Source organism: Ostrea edulis, chromosome 8 (assembly GCF_947568905.1).
Source record: "Ostrea edulis chromosome 8, xbOstEdul1.1, whole genome shotgun sequence".
In the NCBI taxonomy this organism is placed as follows: domain Eukaryota; kingdom Metazoa; phylum Mollusca; class Bivalvia; order Ostreida; family Ostreidae; genus Ostrea; species Ostrea edulis.
Window position 1 is genome coordinate 43,296,369 of NC_079171.1, and position 14,133 is coordinate 43,310,501.

Consider the following 14,133-nt stretch of genomic DNA (forward strand, 5'->3'; position numbering starts at 1 on the left):
TTGTACATTGATCTTACTCAATTCAGGCCACACTGCATCATTTATTTACCAAAATATTTTACACATTGCTGTCCATGCCATCCAATTGTAATTTATTTATTTATTTATTGACATAGATATATTTTAAATTACCAAGGACCCCATTGGAAATAAGCAATATTTTTGCTTTAATGGGTTATTCTAGGTAGACTGTGATATAAGTACATAATGCACCAGTGATAATATGTTGTATGTGATGACAATACTGTGATAAATGACTGTGATAACATCTGGTATGCTAAGTTTTATACAGTTGACATTTGTATTCATTTATCTATATTTTGATGGTATTTTATACAAAAATTATTGTTCTGCCTGAATAAAACTACTACTGCTAAAATAAATCGTGTTCTAATGGTTAAGGACGTTTAGTGATAATGATCTATATTTTCCCTTCCTTATTCTTCTCCTTGAAAAACCTAAATTAGCACCTCATAAAATCGAGCGTCATACAGGTATCTTTGAATTGTACATAACATATAAGGTATTAAAAACCTATGGTTATTAGCATACTTACCTCATAAACATTTAGAACCTGGCTTCCGTAGCAATTAGAAACTAAAACTTTCTTTCGGGACTAATGTCCCCCTCTGGGCACACTATGTAATGGATAAAAACAGCCTACTTTAGATCAAACCAGAAGTTGTCTAATCAAATCGTCATCTAGTATATTATTTTTTTATTGAATAAATCAAGTATTAAAATATTTCCGGTGACACTCAATATAAACATTTTACCAATAGATAGGATTTTCAGAGAATTGAATTCTTTATTATCATTTCTCTTAATGTGGTACATGTTTTAAAAATCGCTAGAGTATGAACACTATCTTGGGAGGGACGCGGTGCAGAGATCGAACTTTAACCTCCCCGTTTCAAAGTGAACACTCTAAGCACTTAGCTACCACGACTAGATTCTTCATTCCGTAAATAATAATCCAAGTTCATTCAGTTAGGTTTCTCTAATGATAATTCATCAAATATTCTGAAGGTCACCCACCAACACATCTTCACAAGTCAAGGGCTATTGATTCGTTACCTCGTACTAACATATGAATATGTTTTAATGTGAGGTAACGAATCAATAACCCTTGACTTGTGAAGATGCCACAAACAGCAAAACACAAATAATATAGTATACAACAGCAGAAACTATGTTTTTGATGAAGCAATATGATTCAATACAATTAAACATATAAACTAAACATGTATGAAAAATCCACTCTCATTTTATTTTTCAATTCAATCCATTGCATATAGGATTACGTATATCATAAATCGCCGTATTGTAAAGTCATGCATGTAAATATAATTACTTTAAATATTTGAGATAGTATCCATGTATTTGCTTTGTACGTTGTAAATGTGCACCTACTGATGACGGTACAGGTAATAGAATATTGTACATTTCATAACAAGGTGTCGCGTGTTACAATTGTATATTCTTTGAATATATAAAAAATACTCTCTCTCTCTCTCTCTCTCTCTCTCTCTCTCTCTCTCTCTCTCTCTCTCTCTCCGTACCTGTATATATCACATTTCTACTTCGATTTTAGGACTGTCTCTTTCTTTCTATAATGAACTTAGATACAGAGAAACATGTAAATACGATATACTAATGTACTCAAGAACGAAATCCTTTCACGTTCTTGCATATCTTGACTTATAACTGAGTGTGTTGATCTTATCACGTCTTCTGTCGTGCAATGATCCGTGAATCTGATCGCTGTATAAATCTGAAATAGTTTTAAAATTTCTTACTGATGATCGAATTTCCGGAAAACTGGAATGATTCATGCTTAATTGTATTTTCCATAATTCTTAAAAAGTTGTAACAAATCATTATCTTTTTAACAAGAAAAAAATGAATATTCCCTATGTGACTGGTGCAATGCAGTATCCAGTTAATTGTATTTGCATTGGTAAATAACTTTTAAAACTATCAAAGTATTTTTTTTTTGAAAGCAGACTTTGATCCTTATGAAAAGGTACAAAAATATGATTTACTCCATATAAAGCTTACGTTTGTCCAAAGGGTAAAACACTTTTACTTCCGGATATTTCTGGGGTTATGAAATGAAAAATAACAAAAGGGAAAACTTGATATACCTGATGAAGATGAAAATGACTACGATAGCGATGATGATCAGTAAAACTCCTACGACCACGCCTATGGCAATTTTTGCTGTATTCGAATCCTCTTCTACACGGCCGGATGTTTCAATACCTAAAACGATGAAACGAAAGGATATTGAAGAGGGAGTAGAAAATGTGTATGGTGAGAGCATCAGTATGATTCACTGACAAATGTTCATATATACAAGGGAACACACTGCAAAGATAAAATAACCAGTTGTTTGAAATGTCACTGCGAATCAATTTATTCACTTATATTTTTTTTTAAATAATTTTTATTAGAATATCAATCAGGACAGTAGTACGTGTATGTTTTGTAACAAGACACATGACAATGTATTTGATTTCAAAGACAAACTATTGGCTAAACGTTTAAAAGCAGTCACTAAAGCAAATATACCATATACTGCACACAATCCTACTCAATTAAACCACATGAAGTTGTGACCTTCAGATTCCCATATCCCGGAAGAACATTTTTATTCAGATATAATTTCAGTTTGGAATTTTTAGCACCTGGTTTCTCCAAGTGTCCGTGTGTACCCTTCTTTTAAGTTTGAATTCTTCATTGGATTTATGGGATTGATTACACATGTTCATGTAAATGTGACACATTGCAGATAATCAGCCTAATATTGAGCTCACGTTGAGTACATTGGTTCCCTTTCCATCCAGCTACACACCCACCACTACAGCGACCGTCCACGGGGTCACACTGCCCAACAGCCTTACACTTATCACTGCAACTTGTCTCACACTTGTGTCCAAAATACCCGGATGGACAGACTGTAAATAAAATACCATATCGATAAGAGTTATGTACCGATTACTAAGATTATGTTCAATGAGAAGATGGATGCATATTCGTGTTGGCTATTCTGAAATTTGTGCAGCTTTCATATAATTATATACTTGAGATTTTATATCAAAATCCAGGGGTCTTTTTACACATAGAAAAACAACAAACACGGATGTTAGTGTGTAAATATCCCTAAATCCAAAATGAATTTAAACAAGAGGCCCATGGGCCACATCGCTCACCTGAATCACCTTGGCCCATATCTGAAGATTTTCCATATATATTTGCATGTAAAACCTTAGTCCCTATTATGGCCCAAACTACCCGTTGCAAACTTGAATCTACACTATGTCAGAAAGCTTTCATGTAAATGTCAACTTCTTTGGTCCAATGGTTCTTGAGAAGAAGATTTTTAAAGCTGTTTCCTATATTTGTATGTAAAACTTTGAACACCCCCCCTGCCCCACACTTGTGGCCCCATCCTACCCCCCGGGGGGGCATGATTTGAACAAACCTGAATCTTCACTATGTCAGAAAGTTTTCATGTAAATATCAGCTTTTCTGACTCAGTGGTTATTGAGAAAAAGATTTTAACTATATATTTGTATGTAAAACTTTGATCCCCCCTTGTGGCCCCATCCTACCCCCGGGGGCCATGATTTGAACAAACTTGAATCTGCACTATGTCAGAAAGTGTTCATGTAAAATTCAGCTTTTGTGGCTCAGTAGTTCTTGAGAAGAAGATAGTTCCTATATATTTGTATGTAAAACCCCCGGAGCCCATGATTTGAACAAACTTGAATCTGCATTATGTCAGGAAGCTTTCATGTAAATCTCAGCTTCTCTGCCTTAGTGGTTCTTGAGAAGAAGATTTTTAAAGATTTTTCCTATATGTTTGTGTGTAAAACTTTGATCCCCCTTGGGGCCCCATCCTATCCCCGGGGGCCATGATTTGAACAAACTTGAATCTGCACTATGTCAGAAAGTTTTCATGTAAAAATCAGCTTTTCTGACTCAGTGGTTCTTGAAAAGAAGATTTTTAAAGATTTTTCCTATATATTTGTATGTAAAACTTTGATCCCCTATTGTGGCCCCATCCAACCCCAGGGGCCGATGATTTGAACCAACTTGAATCTACATTATGTCAGGAAGCTTTCATGTAAATCTCAGCTTTTCTGGCTTAGTGGTTCTTGAGAAGAAAATTTTTCAAGTTTTTCCCTATATATTTGTATGTAAAACTTTGATCCCCCCTTGTGGCCCCATCCTACCACCGGGGGCCATGATTTGAACAAATTTGAATCTGCATTATGTCAGAAAGCTTTCAGGTAAATTTCAGCTCTTCTGGCCCAGTGGTTCTTCAGAAGAAGATTTTTAAATGACCCCACCCTATTTTTGCATTTTTGTGATTATCTCCCCTTTGAAAGGGACATGGCCCTTCATTTGAACAAACTTGAAAGCCCTTCACCCAAGGATGCTTTTAGCCATGTTTGGTTGAAATTGGCCATGTGGTTCTGGAGAAGAAGTCGAAAATGTGAAAAGTTTAACAGACAGACGGACAGACAGACAGACAGACAGACGGATAAACAGACAGACGACGGACAAAAAGCGATCAGGAAAGCTCACTTGAACTTTCGGTTCAGGTGAGCTAAAAGGAACAAGTCGCTAACAGATTTAACGCTTGAATACGTCTTCTACTGATAGCTCCGTTTACCTGATCAGGATATGAGGCTCACGGCGGGTGTGACCGGTCAACAGGGGGTGCTTACTCCTCCTAGGCACCTGATCCCACCTCTGGTGTGTCCAGGGGTCCGTGTTTGCCCAACTATCTATTTTGTATTGCTTGTGGGAGTTATGAGATTGATCACTGTTCGTTATCTTCACCTTGCATGTACATCATTGACAACATTATATTTTGTCATGAATCATTCAATACATTTATTCAATACCGATGCACCCTGAGCCGTGCACACCCTCTAGGTTCATTAAGACGGCGATTTTTCCATTCAAGATTATCATAATGATTAAATCCACTTTATTTTGAATTATAATTTTACAACAAACATTTTGATATACAGTAAATATATCTTCACCAAATAAAAAATGACAAAAAACGTAATTGTCTACGAACTTGTTGGACAACCCTCGTATCAAGAACAGTAACGTTTATCTGGAATATCACACATTATGTATGTATCATGCAATAGTATTCATGAGATTGTTTATCTTGCGTTTTCTTCACATTTGTCATATAATAGCGTTACTATGATACCTTTATTGCAATCTTCACCATAGTAACCATCAAAACATTTGATACACTTTGATGACTCAACATCACATATCCCGTCGCGACACCTGGCGGAGCAAGGCATGCAGGGAAATCCACCTTTCCCTCCTTCACATCCTGTAAATATAAAACACGTGTAGTTTTATATGCACAGCCTTACTACATAATATTTTCAAAATATAAAATAAAATATAAGTAAACAAGTTTTAACTTGGATCGGATTTTGTATTTTTACGATATTGACAATAATTATTGCTGTTCTAATGAATGCTACTTTTGATACAAAATTACATTTTTAAAAATAAATTGCCAATGCGTTGTTGAATTCGGTCACGTCCTGTGATGTGGTTAATACACAACATGTGGGGAGCTGAGATTTCCTAGAAAAATATATCAGGAATAACAACATGTCTCCCCTCCGTCAACAAATATTGGTTGTTATGTTCAGCAGAAATTTCTGATATATTCTTATACCTTGACACTTTTTTATTTTCACCAAGAGGCTTCACGTGGGGTATAGTAGTCCGAAAAATGCATTCAATAAGAAATAATGTAATAAATAATGTTGAACACAAAACACAATGAATGAACACAGCAAGGCGATACCATAGTTTTCAATAAAGTTATAAGAATTATTTACCCTTAATAATGATTTCTATAGATGGATTTTGCATTAAACGTATAAGTAGAGGTCAGAACTCAATTTTGCAATATTAAAATGGACAAAATATCTAGTTTCATTATAAATATATATATACAGCATGCTCGAGAGGGATAACTGTTGTCAGCAGGTCTGGTTTTTCTATTCAGTACTTTAAGTCTTTCTATCATGTTAAATACCGTAGACATTGATTTCACACAACTGTATCACGGCCGTTGGCGAATATCCGTCAGGATATCTGCCGTCAGGGATTCTTTCGTTGTAAAACGTGACGTATCTGCCGTGAACCTTGCACTCAATCTCCTGCACCAGCTCCGGGAGTGTTGACTCGTTGTGGTGGTTACAAAGATGGCCCCTTTGAAAATCTACCTCATCATCCGAGACGTACAACGAGAAGCCGGCCATCGTGTCAGCACCTAGTGAAGAAAAGTCCACACCCTTCACTGACATGTCGCAGACATCACAGTGGCTATTTATTTATTCCGCAATGTGTTAACTGTCAAGGACCATTTTCAGATCAGGTATTTAAGAAAAAATCGTTTTAGAAATTACATGAGGGCATGGGTTGTGATGTTTTACGCAGACATACTTCACAAAGGTCCGTGTTCATTAATCATGTACATGTATTTTCGTGTAAATCAAATTTATTCAAATTCTACTCGCTTTTCTGTTGGAGTTTTGAACCGTTTAAATGGACGTACTATATTCATCACGATTCATACGCCCTTTGTTTACAACTATAGCGCGTCAATGTGGAAATTACTATCATTACAATTTGTAAACATATTCCAGGTAAAAACATTGGAAATGTAAATATTTGTGTTTGCAGATGCGGTATGCGGCCTTGACGCTATCACCAGATCTATCGACTCACAAAGCATGGCAACACGCATTGTTTTCTTCGTATCAGATTAACAATGTCCGTTACTTATAAACGAATTCGAATCATGAAGTGTCAACAAATCTACATGATTTTATGTTGATAAATATATATTATTACTACAGTAACTTGATCCGAAGAGTCGGATCACGTCGAGTTGACAGGCGCGGATCATCAGATCACACGAGACGCGAAGCGTCGAGTTTGATCTGATGATCCGCGCCTGTCAACGAAACGTGATCCAACTCTTCGGATCAAGTTACTGTAGTAATGATAAATTTATTATATACCCCCTTCTGCATTTTAAATCCACATTTCTAAGATAATAAATGTAATCCAAACTATCAAAAACACAGACATACTATGAAATTATGTTTTGTGTACGCAGTTTCGTTTGTGACGCGTTCAATATTTTCCACAAATAACGTTGCGTTGATGCATTGTGACGTCATTGTGACGGCATCAGTTTCAGAGGATACTGATACGGAATCAGAAAACCACAGTGTGGTGATCCGGAAAACCGGATCACACGCTGTGAAATCCACAGTATCAAAGAACGATACATTGATGGGTATCTGAAACTGATGCCGTCACAATGACGTCACAATGCATCAACGCAACGTTATTTGTGGAAAATATTGACCGCGTCACAAAACAAAACTACGTACACAAAACATAATTTCATGGTATGTCTGTTTTTGATAATTTGGATTACATTTATCATCTTATAAATGTGGATTTAAAATGCAGAAGGGGGTATATAATAAATTTATCATTACTTCCGTAACTTGATCCGAAGAGTTGGATCACGTCTCGTTGACAGGCGCGGATCATCAGATCAAACTCGACGCTTCGCGTCTCGTGTGATCTGATGATCCACGCCTGTCAACTCGACGTGATCCGACTCTTCGGATCAAGTTACTGTAGTAATAATATATATTTATTATATACCCATCAATGTATCGTTCGTTGATACTGTGGATTTCACAGCGTGTGATCCGGTTTTCCGGATCACCACACTGTGGTTTTCTGATTCCGTATCAGTATCCTCTGAAACTGATGCCGTCACAATGAAGTCACAATGCATCAACGCAACGTTATTTGTGGAAAATGTTCACCTCGTCACAAAACAAAACTGCGTACACAAAACATAATTTCACTGTATGTCTGTATTTTTGATAATTTGGATTAGATTTAGTATCATATAAATGTGGATTTAAAATGCATAGGGGGTATATAATAAATTTATCATTACTACAGTAACTTGATCCGAAGAGTTGGATCACGTCTCGTTGACAGGCGCGGATCATCAGATCAAACTCGACGCTTCGCGTCTCGTGTGATCTGATGATCCGCGCCTGTCAACTCGACGTGATCCGACTCTTCGGATCAAGTTACTGTAGTAATAATATATATGTATATTACACAAATTCCGTATAAATACATATTATGAGAGATACAATATTCAAATGCTTAAAACTATAATCCAATGGAATCCGCGTTACAAAATAGCGGTCATTCTGCTTCCATGATATGTCAACTCACACGACTTAATAAAATGTATCGATACGACGTAGTTTGATTTGTTATGTTATTACAGCGACAAGGTACATAACCAATGTAAACACTGAGCGTATGGATTATATAGAGTTCTTTGATAAAATAAGTCTACTGGGTGGGTTGGTTGTTTATTGTTTAACGTTCTTCTCGAGAATAGTTCACTCATTGGGAGTTCTCGCAAACGCTCTACCCGAAACATGTCGGCGTGAAGCGTCCACACCTCGTGTAATTTATTTCTATATATATATATATATATTTGTATCTTCCAGCAGTATCAAAATTCAACGATACATCAGAATTTATTGGAAATCAAATTGTTTCTAGAATATAGTGATACTATAGTGTTTAACGTTACCGGGTTGTTTTTTTTTTTTATTGAGCTACCCACCCTTGTCGGCGTAAGTGATGTGTATGTATAAGATGTTCGCCGCCTCAAGATCCGCCTGCCACCACGCCTGCGTGGCATTTCTCAATGTCTGCGTGCACTTCACTTCCTCTTGACTACTGTCCCCATCGTTTGCAAGTTCCGGTTTGCTCCAAAAGTGTGCGCGGGAACTTATGATTGCATGTTTGTTCAACGCCAGATTCTCTATTTAAAAAAAGAGTAGGGATTTCTAGATTGTAAAATACACTGCTAATTTTCTTCAACGAAGCAATGGTTTACGACAAATTTCAAGGAATAGTGTTACCTATCTCAAACTGTGAAATCAACCTACCTTGATATTCAAAACTACTGTTAAACTCAAAATAAGCATGTTTAACGTTTGTTGAGTTTTAAACGACTTAACTGTTTTACAATTATGTATACACCATATTTCATGATTCGAGAAAATAATTAACGAATGCTGAATCCTGAGTAATTCTTTATCGAGCCATAAATGTTTTGATCGATAATAACCCTAATGCACAATACTTCAGTAAATTAATTCCTGTGTCTGGTTTTCTTCCTTTGATCTGCAATGTTCAATTATATTTTTTCGTTTGGCATCCTTATTTTGACTGCAGCTATACATTATTTAGTGTAAGATCCAAATTGGACAGCCGCGACCCTATGTTTTGTTCATATAGAAGGGGCGATATTGCAAGAGAGATGTCGGATATAAATCTAAATCTCAGTAGCTGAAGGAAGAGGGTAAAAACTTTTATCAGTTTCTTTCATCTGATATCGATTACAAAAAGTATGTTTTGTATTTAACAGTATATGCGGCTAATAAAGAATACATACATGTATATACCCTTTTATTTGTGAATAAACAGTAGAATCTGTATGTAGAGTGCTACTTGTACTTGATAGTCGATTTGGTTAAACATTGATCAAGTTCATTTTTATAGGGTGTGTACCTTTATAAAAACTATGTGAATTTCTTTTCTTTCTTTCTTTTTTTTTTTTTTTTTTTTTTTTGTCAAGCAAAAATCTTTTGATCCGAATTAAACTTTTTGGATCTTGCCCCCAATTTACCATGACATTTTTCGTATGCAAACACTTTATCTCAAGGGAAAAAAATCCGAAGTAATCTTCAAGATCTAATAGACGTACATGGATTGGTTTCCCATCAGTGTAGCCCGATCTTTAGTTCAAATTTTGATTTGATAAAAGAAGGTAGAGAAGAAATACTCACCATACCCCTGGGAGAATCTGATCAACACAAAGAGAACAATTAATCCAGAACGTGAGCTCTTCATAATTTGTTTCAACACTTTGATATGTTTCTCATATTATTTCATTTTTTGCAGTATGCTTTATGTCATATTCAGGTTACGACAAATCCACAGGAATGTCAGGAGAAAATATTTTTTTTAGTTAATGGTCAGAAAAATGTTAGGTTGTGAGGTTGATACTATCTATAGCGTGAAGAAAAAATTACAAGTGGCATCTCGACAATGTTAGATAAAATTTTCTTTGTTTCAAACTGCGCTTAATCGAGAGTGAATATATCAAATAAAAGATAATGCACGCATTCCACGACACGGTGTCTTGAAATGTCAATAGATTCAATTCTAAGCCTGTAATCTTAACGAAATCTTCTATATACGGCTAAAGGCAACGCGTTAAATTGACTCATTAGAATATCAACACTACATCTAAATGACATCAAGTAACGTTTAGGGAGGTGGTCTGTTTCAGATGCGTTTAAACAAAGATGGGACATACGTACTCTTCGTTCTGTGTTATACACATATTCAGTTTGATCCAACTTTCGTACGATTATTAACGCTCCTTTCTAGGTAATCTAAGACACTAATTCTCTTGGTGTGGTATGTCTTAGATATTGAATAGTAAACAAACAGGGAACAGTTTTGTTTGTTTATTTTACGTCTCTTCGAGAATGTTTAACAGATATTGAGGCGTCATCGGCTGTAAGTGACATATGCATAGCGCCGAGGGCCGTGACAGTGAGGTACATTATACCGGGTGTTGCTAAAACGCGGAACGGAAAACAAAACGGAACGGAAAATATTGTATGCAATAATGTTATGAGGAGGTCAGCATTTTGCAAAATAAAAGGTTTATCATGAACAAGGAAAGCAGAAATTACAGAGAGAGCGGGATGTCATCCACAGAATCCACCGTTTCATATTAATACCTCATAACGATGCATATGTATTTTAAAAGCATTAACTTACCATGAAAATAATTAATAAAGAAAAAACAATAAGAATACTGAAAAAGACTTAAATTTTCAAATTCTATATCCAATGAATACCCCCTCCCGAAAACAAAATTGTAAAAGATAAAATAATTCATTTAACATTTTTTTCCCGAATATAGCCTTCTTCCAACTGAACTTGCTTCTATTCGTAATTTAGTTCTACACCTTGTATAATACATGTATGTATTTATGTATCACATCAAATTTTAAAACGAACGGGTCCGGTGTGTATAAAAGGTTTGCCTTATTTGGGATGAATTCATGTGAAACTTCGTACATTTACCGACATCCTGTGGACTAGTGTTGAACCCAAAGAGATACAGCGGGAAAGAAAGATTGAAACAGAACCAATGAAAACTAAGATTGAGTTTAATATCCATAGCATGAGAAATTAACAGATATGAAATAGCTAAAAGACTAACAGACAATGTCTGCTTTAATGGAATTGAAAGGCCGTCTTATTATTAATCTAAATATTAAGATACAAGTATTCAGTTTAGATAAACTGATAGAGGTCCCCCATATTTAGGATTGGAGTGCTGCGGTCACAAAGTCTCTGTTGGTTAAAAAAATGATGTATCAAACACAAGATGTTTAACTTGCTGACTTGATAAGATCATGAATTGTCGTTGTTATATATATACCACACTCCCTGTTGTCAGTACACACATACACGGTATTTTGTGTAAATTTAATGACGTATTGCCACCGGGGGGGGGGGGGGGGGGGGGGGGGGGGCACATATGAAGTACGTGTTTTCTTTCCATTCCCCTCCATAGGTGTCGCTGCTCGCTAACGCATCTGTCAATGACGATATTTCAAAATTCTTGTAAAATGCTTTGTAAATTCTTATACAAACGTTTAAATTCCCTTAATCAATTTATGATGCAGAATTTTAAGATAAGATTGTTTTACTTTTTGTGAACAAATTCCCATATTTTTATTTTAATCATAAAGTATTTTCGTCCGATTTTTGGTGTTATTAACCGAGTTGCAACGAAGTTGAACTCGGCTATCGGTTTGGTGATGCGGGCGGGCGGTTGGACGCCAACAATTGGTTTCCGGATGATAACTAGAAAAGTTTACAATCTAATCAAATGAAACTTTGATATAGTGTTGGGTACCAGGTAAGGAAGACCCCTATTGATATTGAAGAAAAATGGTCAAAGGTCAAGGTCACAGTGACCGAAAATAGATTTAAAATTCCAAAATATTTTGGTTTCCGCAGGATAACTTGAAATTTTTTAATTTGAATCAAATGAAACTTGAATATATTGTTGGATACCAGCAAAGCAAGGTCCCTATTGATTTTGGAGAAAAAAGTCAAAGGTCAAGGTCACAGTGACCGAAAATATATTGAAAACGAATATGGTTTCTTGACAGTAACTCGAAAAGTTTAAAACTGAAATTAGTTCTTCACAATTATAAATATGCCACATCATTCCTGACTTTACAATGTATCCCATGCAACTCGGCTCATGCACCCCTGGGTGCATATATTGATTTTCTTACATGTACCTACATTGACATTCTAGTTCTTGAATTCTGTTCTGTTTTCCGTTCCGCGTTTTAGCAACACCCCATTATACCAACGCCTGTCATGACATGGGAACTCCGTTTGTGAAGTCTTGATTCTCATTTCTAAATGACGAGCGTTTGGGGAAGGAGCGATCACTAGAATGCATCTATATTTAGGTCTTAAATTCGACGCGGCCATGACACGAACGGGTATCGAACTCACAACCAGGGCCCGTAAATTACATGGAGGCGGAGGAGGCAGCTGCCTCCTCCAACTTTTGAGCCAAAAAAAATTAAAATTTAAAGTTCATTAGAATTTATGTTGTTTCCAATAACTAAGAACATGATACCTCTCTTAAAAAGCATTCCAAATCTTTCTTTTAGAATGAGTTAGTCAAGTAACATCTTAGAAGGCCCTAGAATCAAGGATTTTGCACGAAACGTGTTCAGTGTGCACAAAATGTGCTCAGCGTCTGGGGGCCTGGGCGGCCCCCATACCCCCACCTAATTTCCTGCCTCCTCCAAATTTAAGGTTAATTTACGGCCCTGCACAACATCCCTGTTATGAAGCGGATACGCTACCACTCAGCTACCGCTACCGTTTCAAATAAGGAACTTTAATACTTTGACGACAAAAATGACGGGGATTGTACACCTACTTGCTCACGTAAACAAGAGATTGGATTTACAACATGAACTGAACTTTTTAATATGTACATCCACTGCAAGGCATTATTGGTTAAATAGGGACATATTAAGTTATATACACAGTTATAAAACAATATGTATCTGTTCAACATTAGTCAGGTGTATGAGAAGGGGTGTGGTTCATTGAAACATAAATGCATCGTTTATTTTTTTTTTAACTAGTATCGGTCGAAATGGTACAGTGGTTACATCTTTTTTCATGGCTGGGAGGTCGTGGGACAGGGTTCGAGTCCCGCTTGTGCTTTAGCTGCGTCAAACCTTAAGTATAGGTATTGACTGCTCTTTCGAAAAAATATTCAACATTTAGCAATGAGATACGACATTAACAAGAAGCCCATGTTCCCATCACTCACCTGAGTCACCATCACCCTGCTGTTGTTCACCCGTTGTGATTTGTTCAAATGTTTTATTGTTTTCTTTTTCACTCTCTATTTCGTGAAATTCCGTGGGGATCCGGGTTAGAATAGGTCCCCAGTACTCTTTGCTTGTCGTAAGATGTCACTAAATGATGGGGCGGTCTTTCGGATGAGACAGCAAAAACCGAGGTCCCGTGTCACAGCAGGTGTGGCACGTTAAAGATCCCTCCCTGCTCAAAGGCCATAAGCGCCGAGCATAGGCCTACATGTTGCAGCCTCTCGCCGGCAGTGGTGACGTCTTCATATGAGTGAAAGATTCTCGAGAGGGACATTAAACAATACACAATCAAATATTTTCGTGAAAAATATTGACCCCACATTGTGGCACTAACCTATCCCCAATGGTCACAACATAACCGGATCTGAATCCACACAACACGGAGATGACTCGATACCAATATCACTAACACTACTGGAGAAAACCAAGGTCTCGGATCATAATATGAAATGAAAGGTATCGTAAAACGAAATCTATATACAAA

The 14,133-nt window shown here is 36.4% G+C and overlaps 2 protein-coding genes across 2 annotated transcripts in view; both read right to left on the reverse strand.

Moving 5' to 3' along the window:
- Positions 1-14,133, reverse strand: part of LOC125662394 (uncharacterized) — a 1,158,266-nt gene that overhangs the window by 921,497 nt on the left and 222,636 nt on the right. The window lies entirely within an intron of this gene.
- On the reverse strand, positions 1,304-6,410 carry LOC125661762 (multiple epidermal growth factor-like domains protein 10). The gene is made up of 5 exons (XM_056147632.1): positions 6,098-6,410; positions 5,243-5,374; positions 2,820-2,960; positions 2,148-2,265; positions 1,304-1,774 (listed from the first exon to the last, which is right to left on the reverse strand). Exons 1-5 carry the CDS (start codon positions 6,366-6,368, stop codon positions 1,726-1,728), a joined length of 711 nt encoding a protein of 236 aa, XP_056003607.1. The 5' UTR covers positions 6,369-6,410; the 3' UTR covers positions 1,304-1,725.

Excerpts from the sequence above, each read along its gene's own strand:
- LOC125661762 (XM_056147632.1), bottom strand. The coding sequence starts at position 6,368 with ATGTCAGTGAAGGGTGTGGACTTTTCTTCACTAGGTGCTGACACGATG. Across the intron at positions 5,375-6,097 it reads GTGTGAAATCAATGTCTACG|GATGTGAAGGAGGGAAAGGT; the intron begins GTATTTAACATG and ends TTATATTTACAG. Across the intron at positions 1,775-2,147 it reads GTCATTTTCATCTTCATCAG|ATTTATACAGCGATCAGATT; the intron begins GTATATCAAGTT and ends AAACTATTTCAG.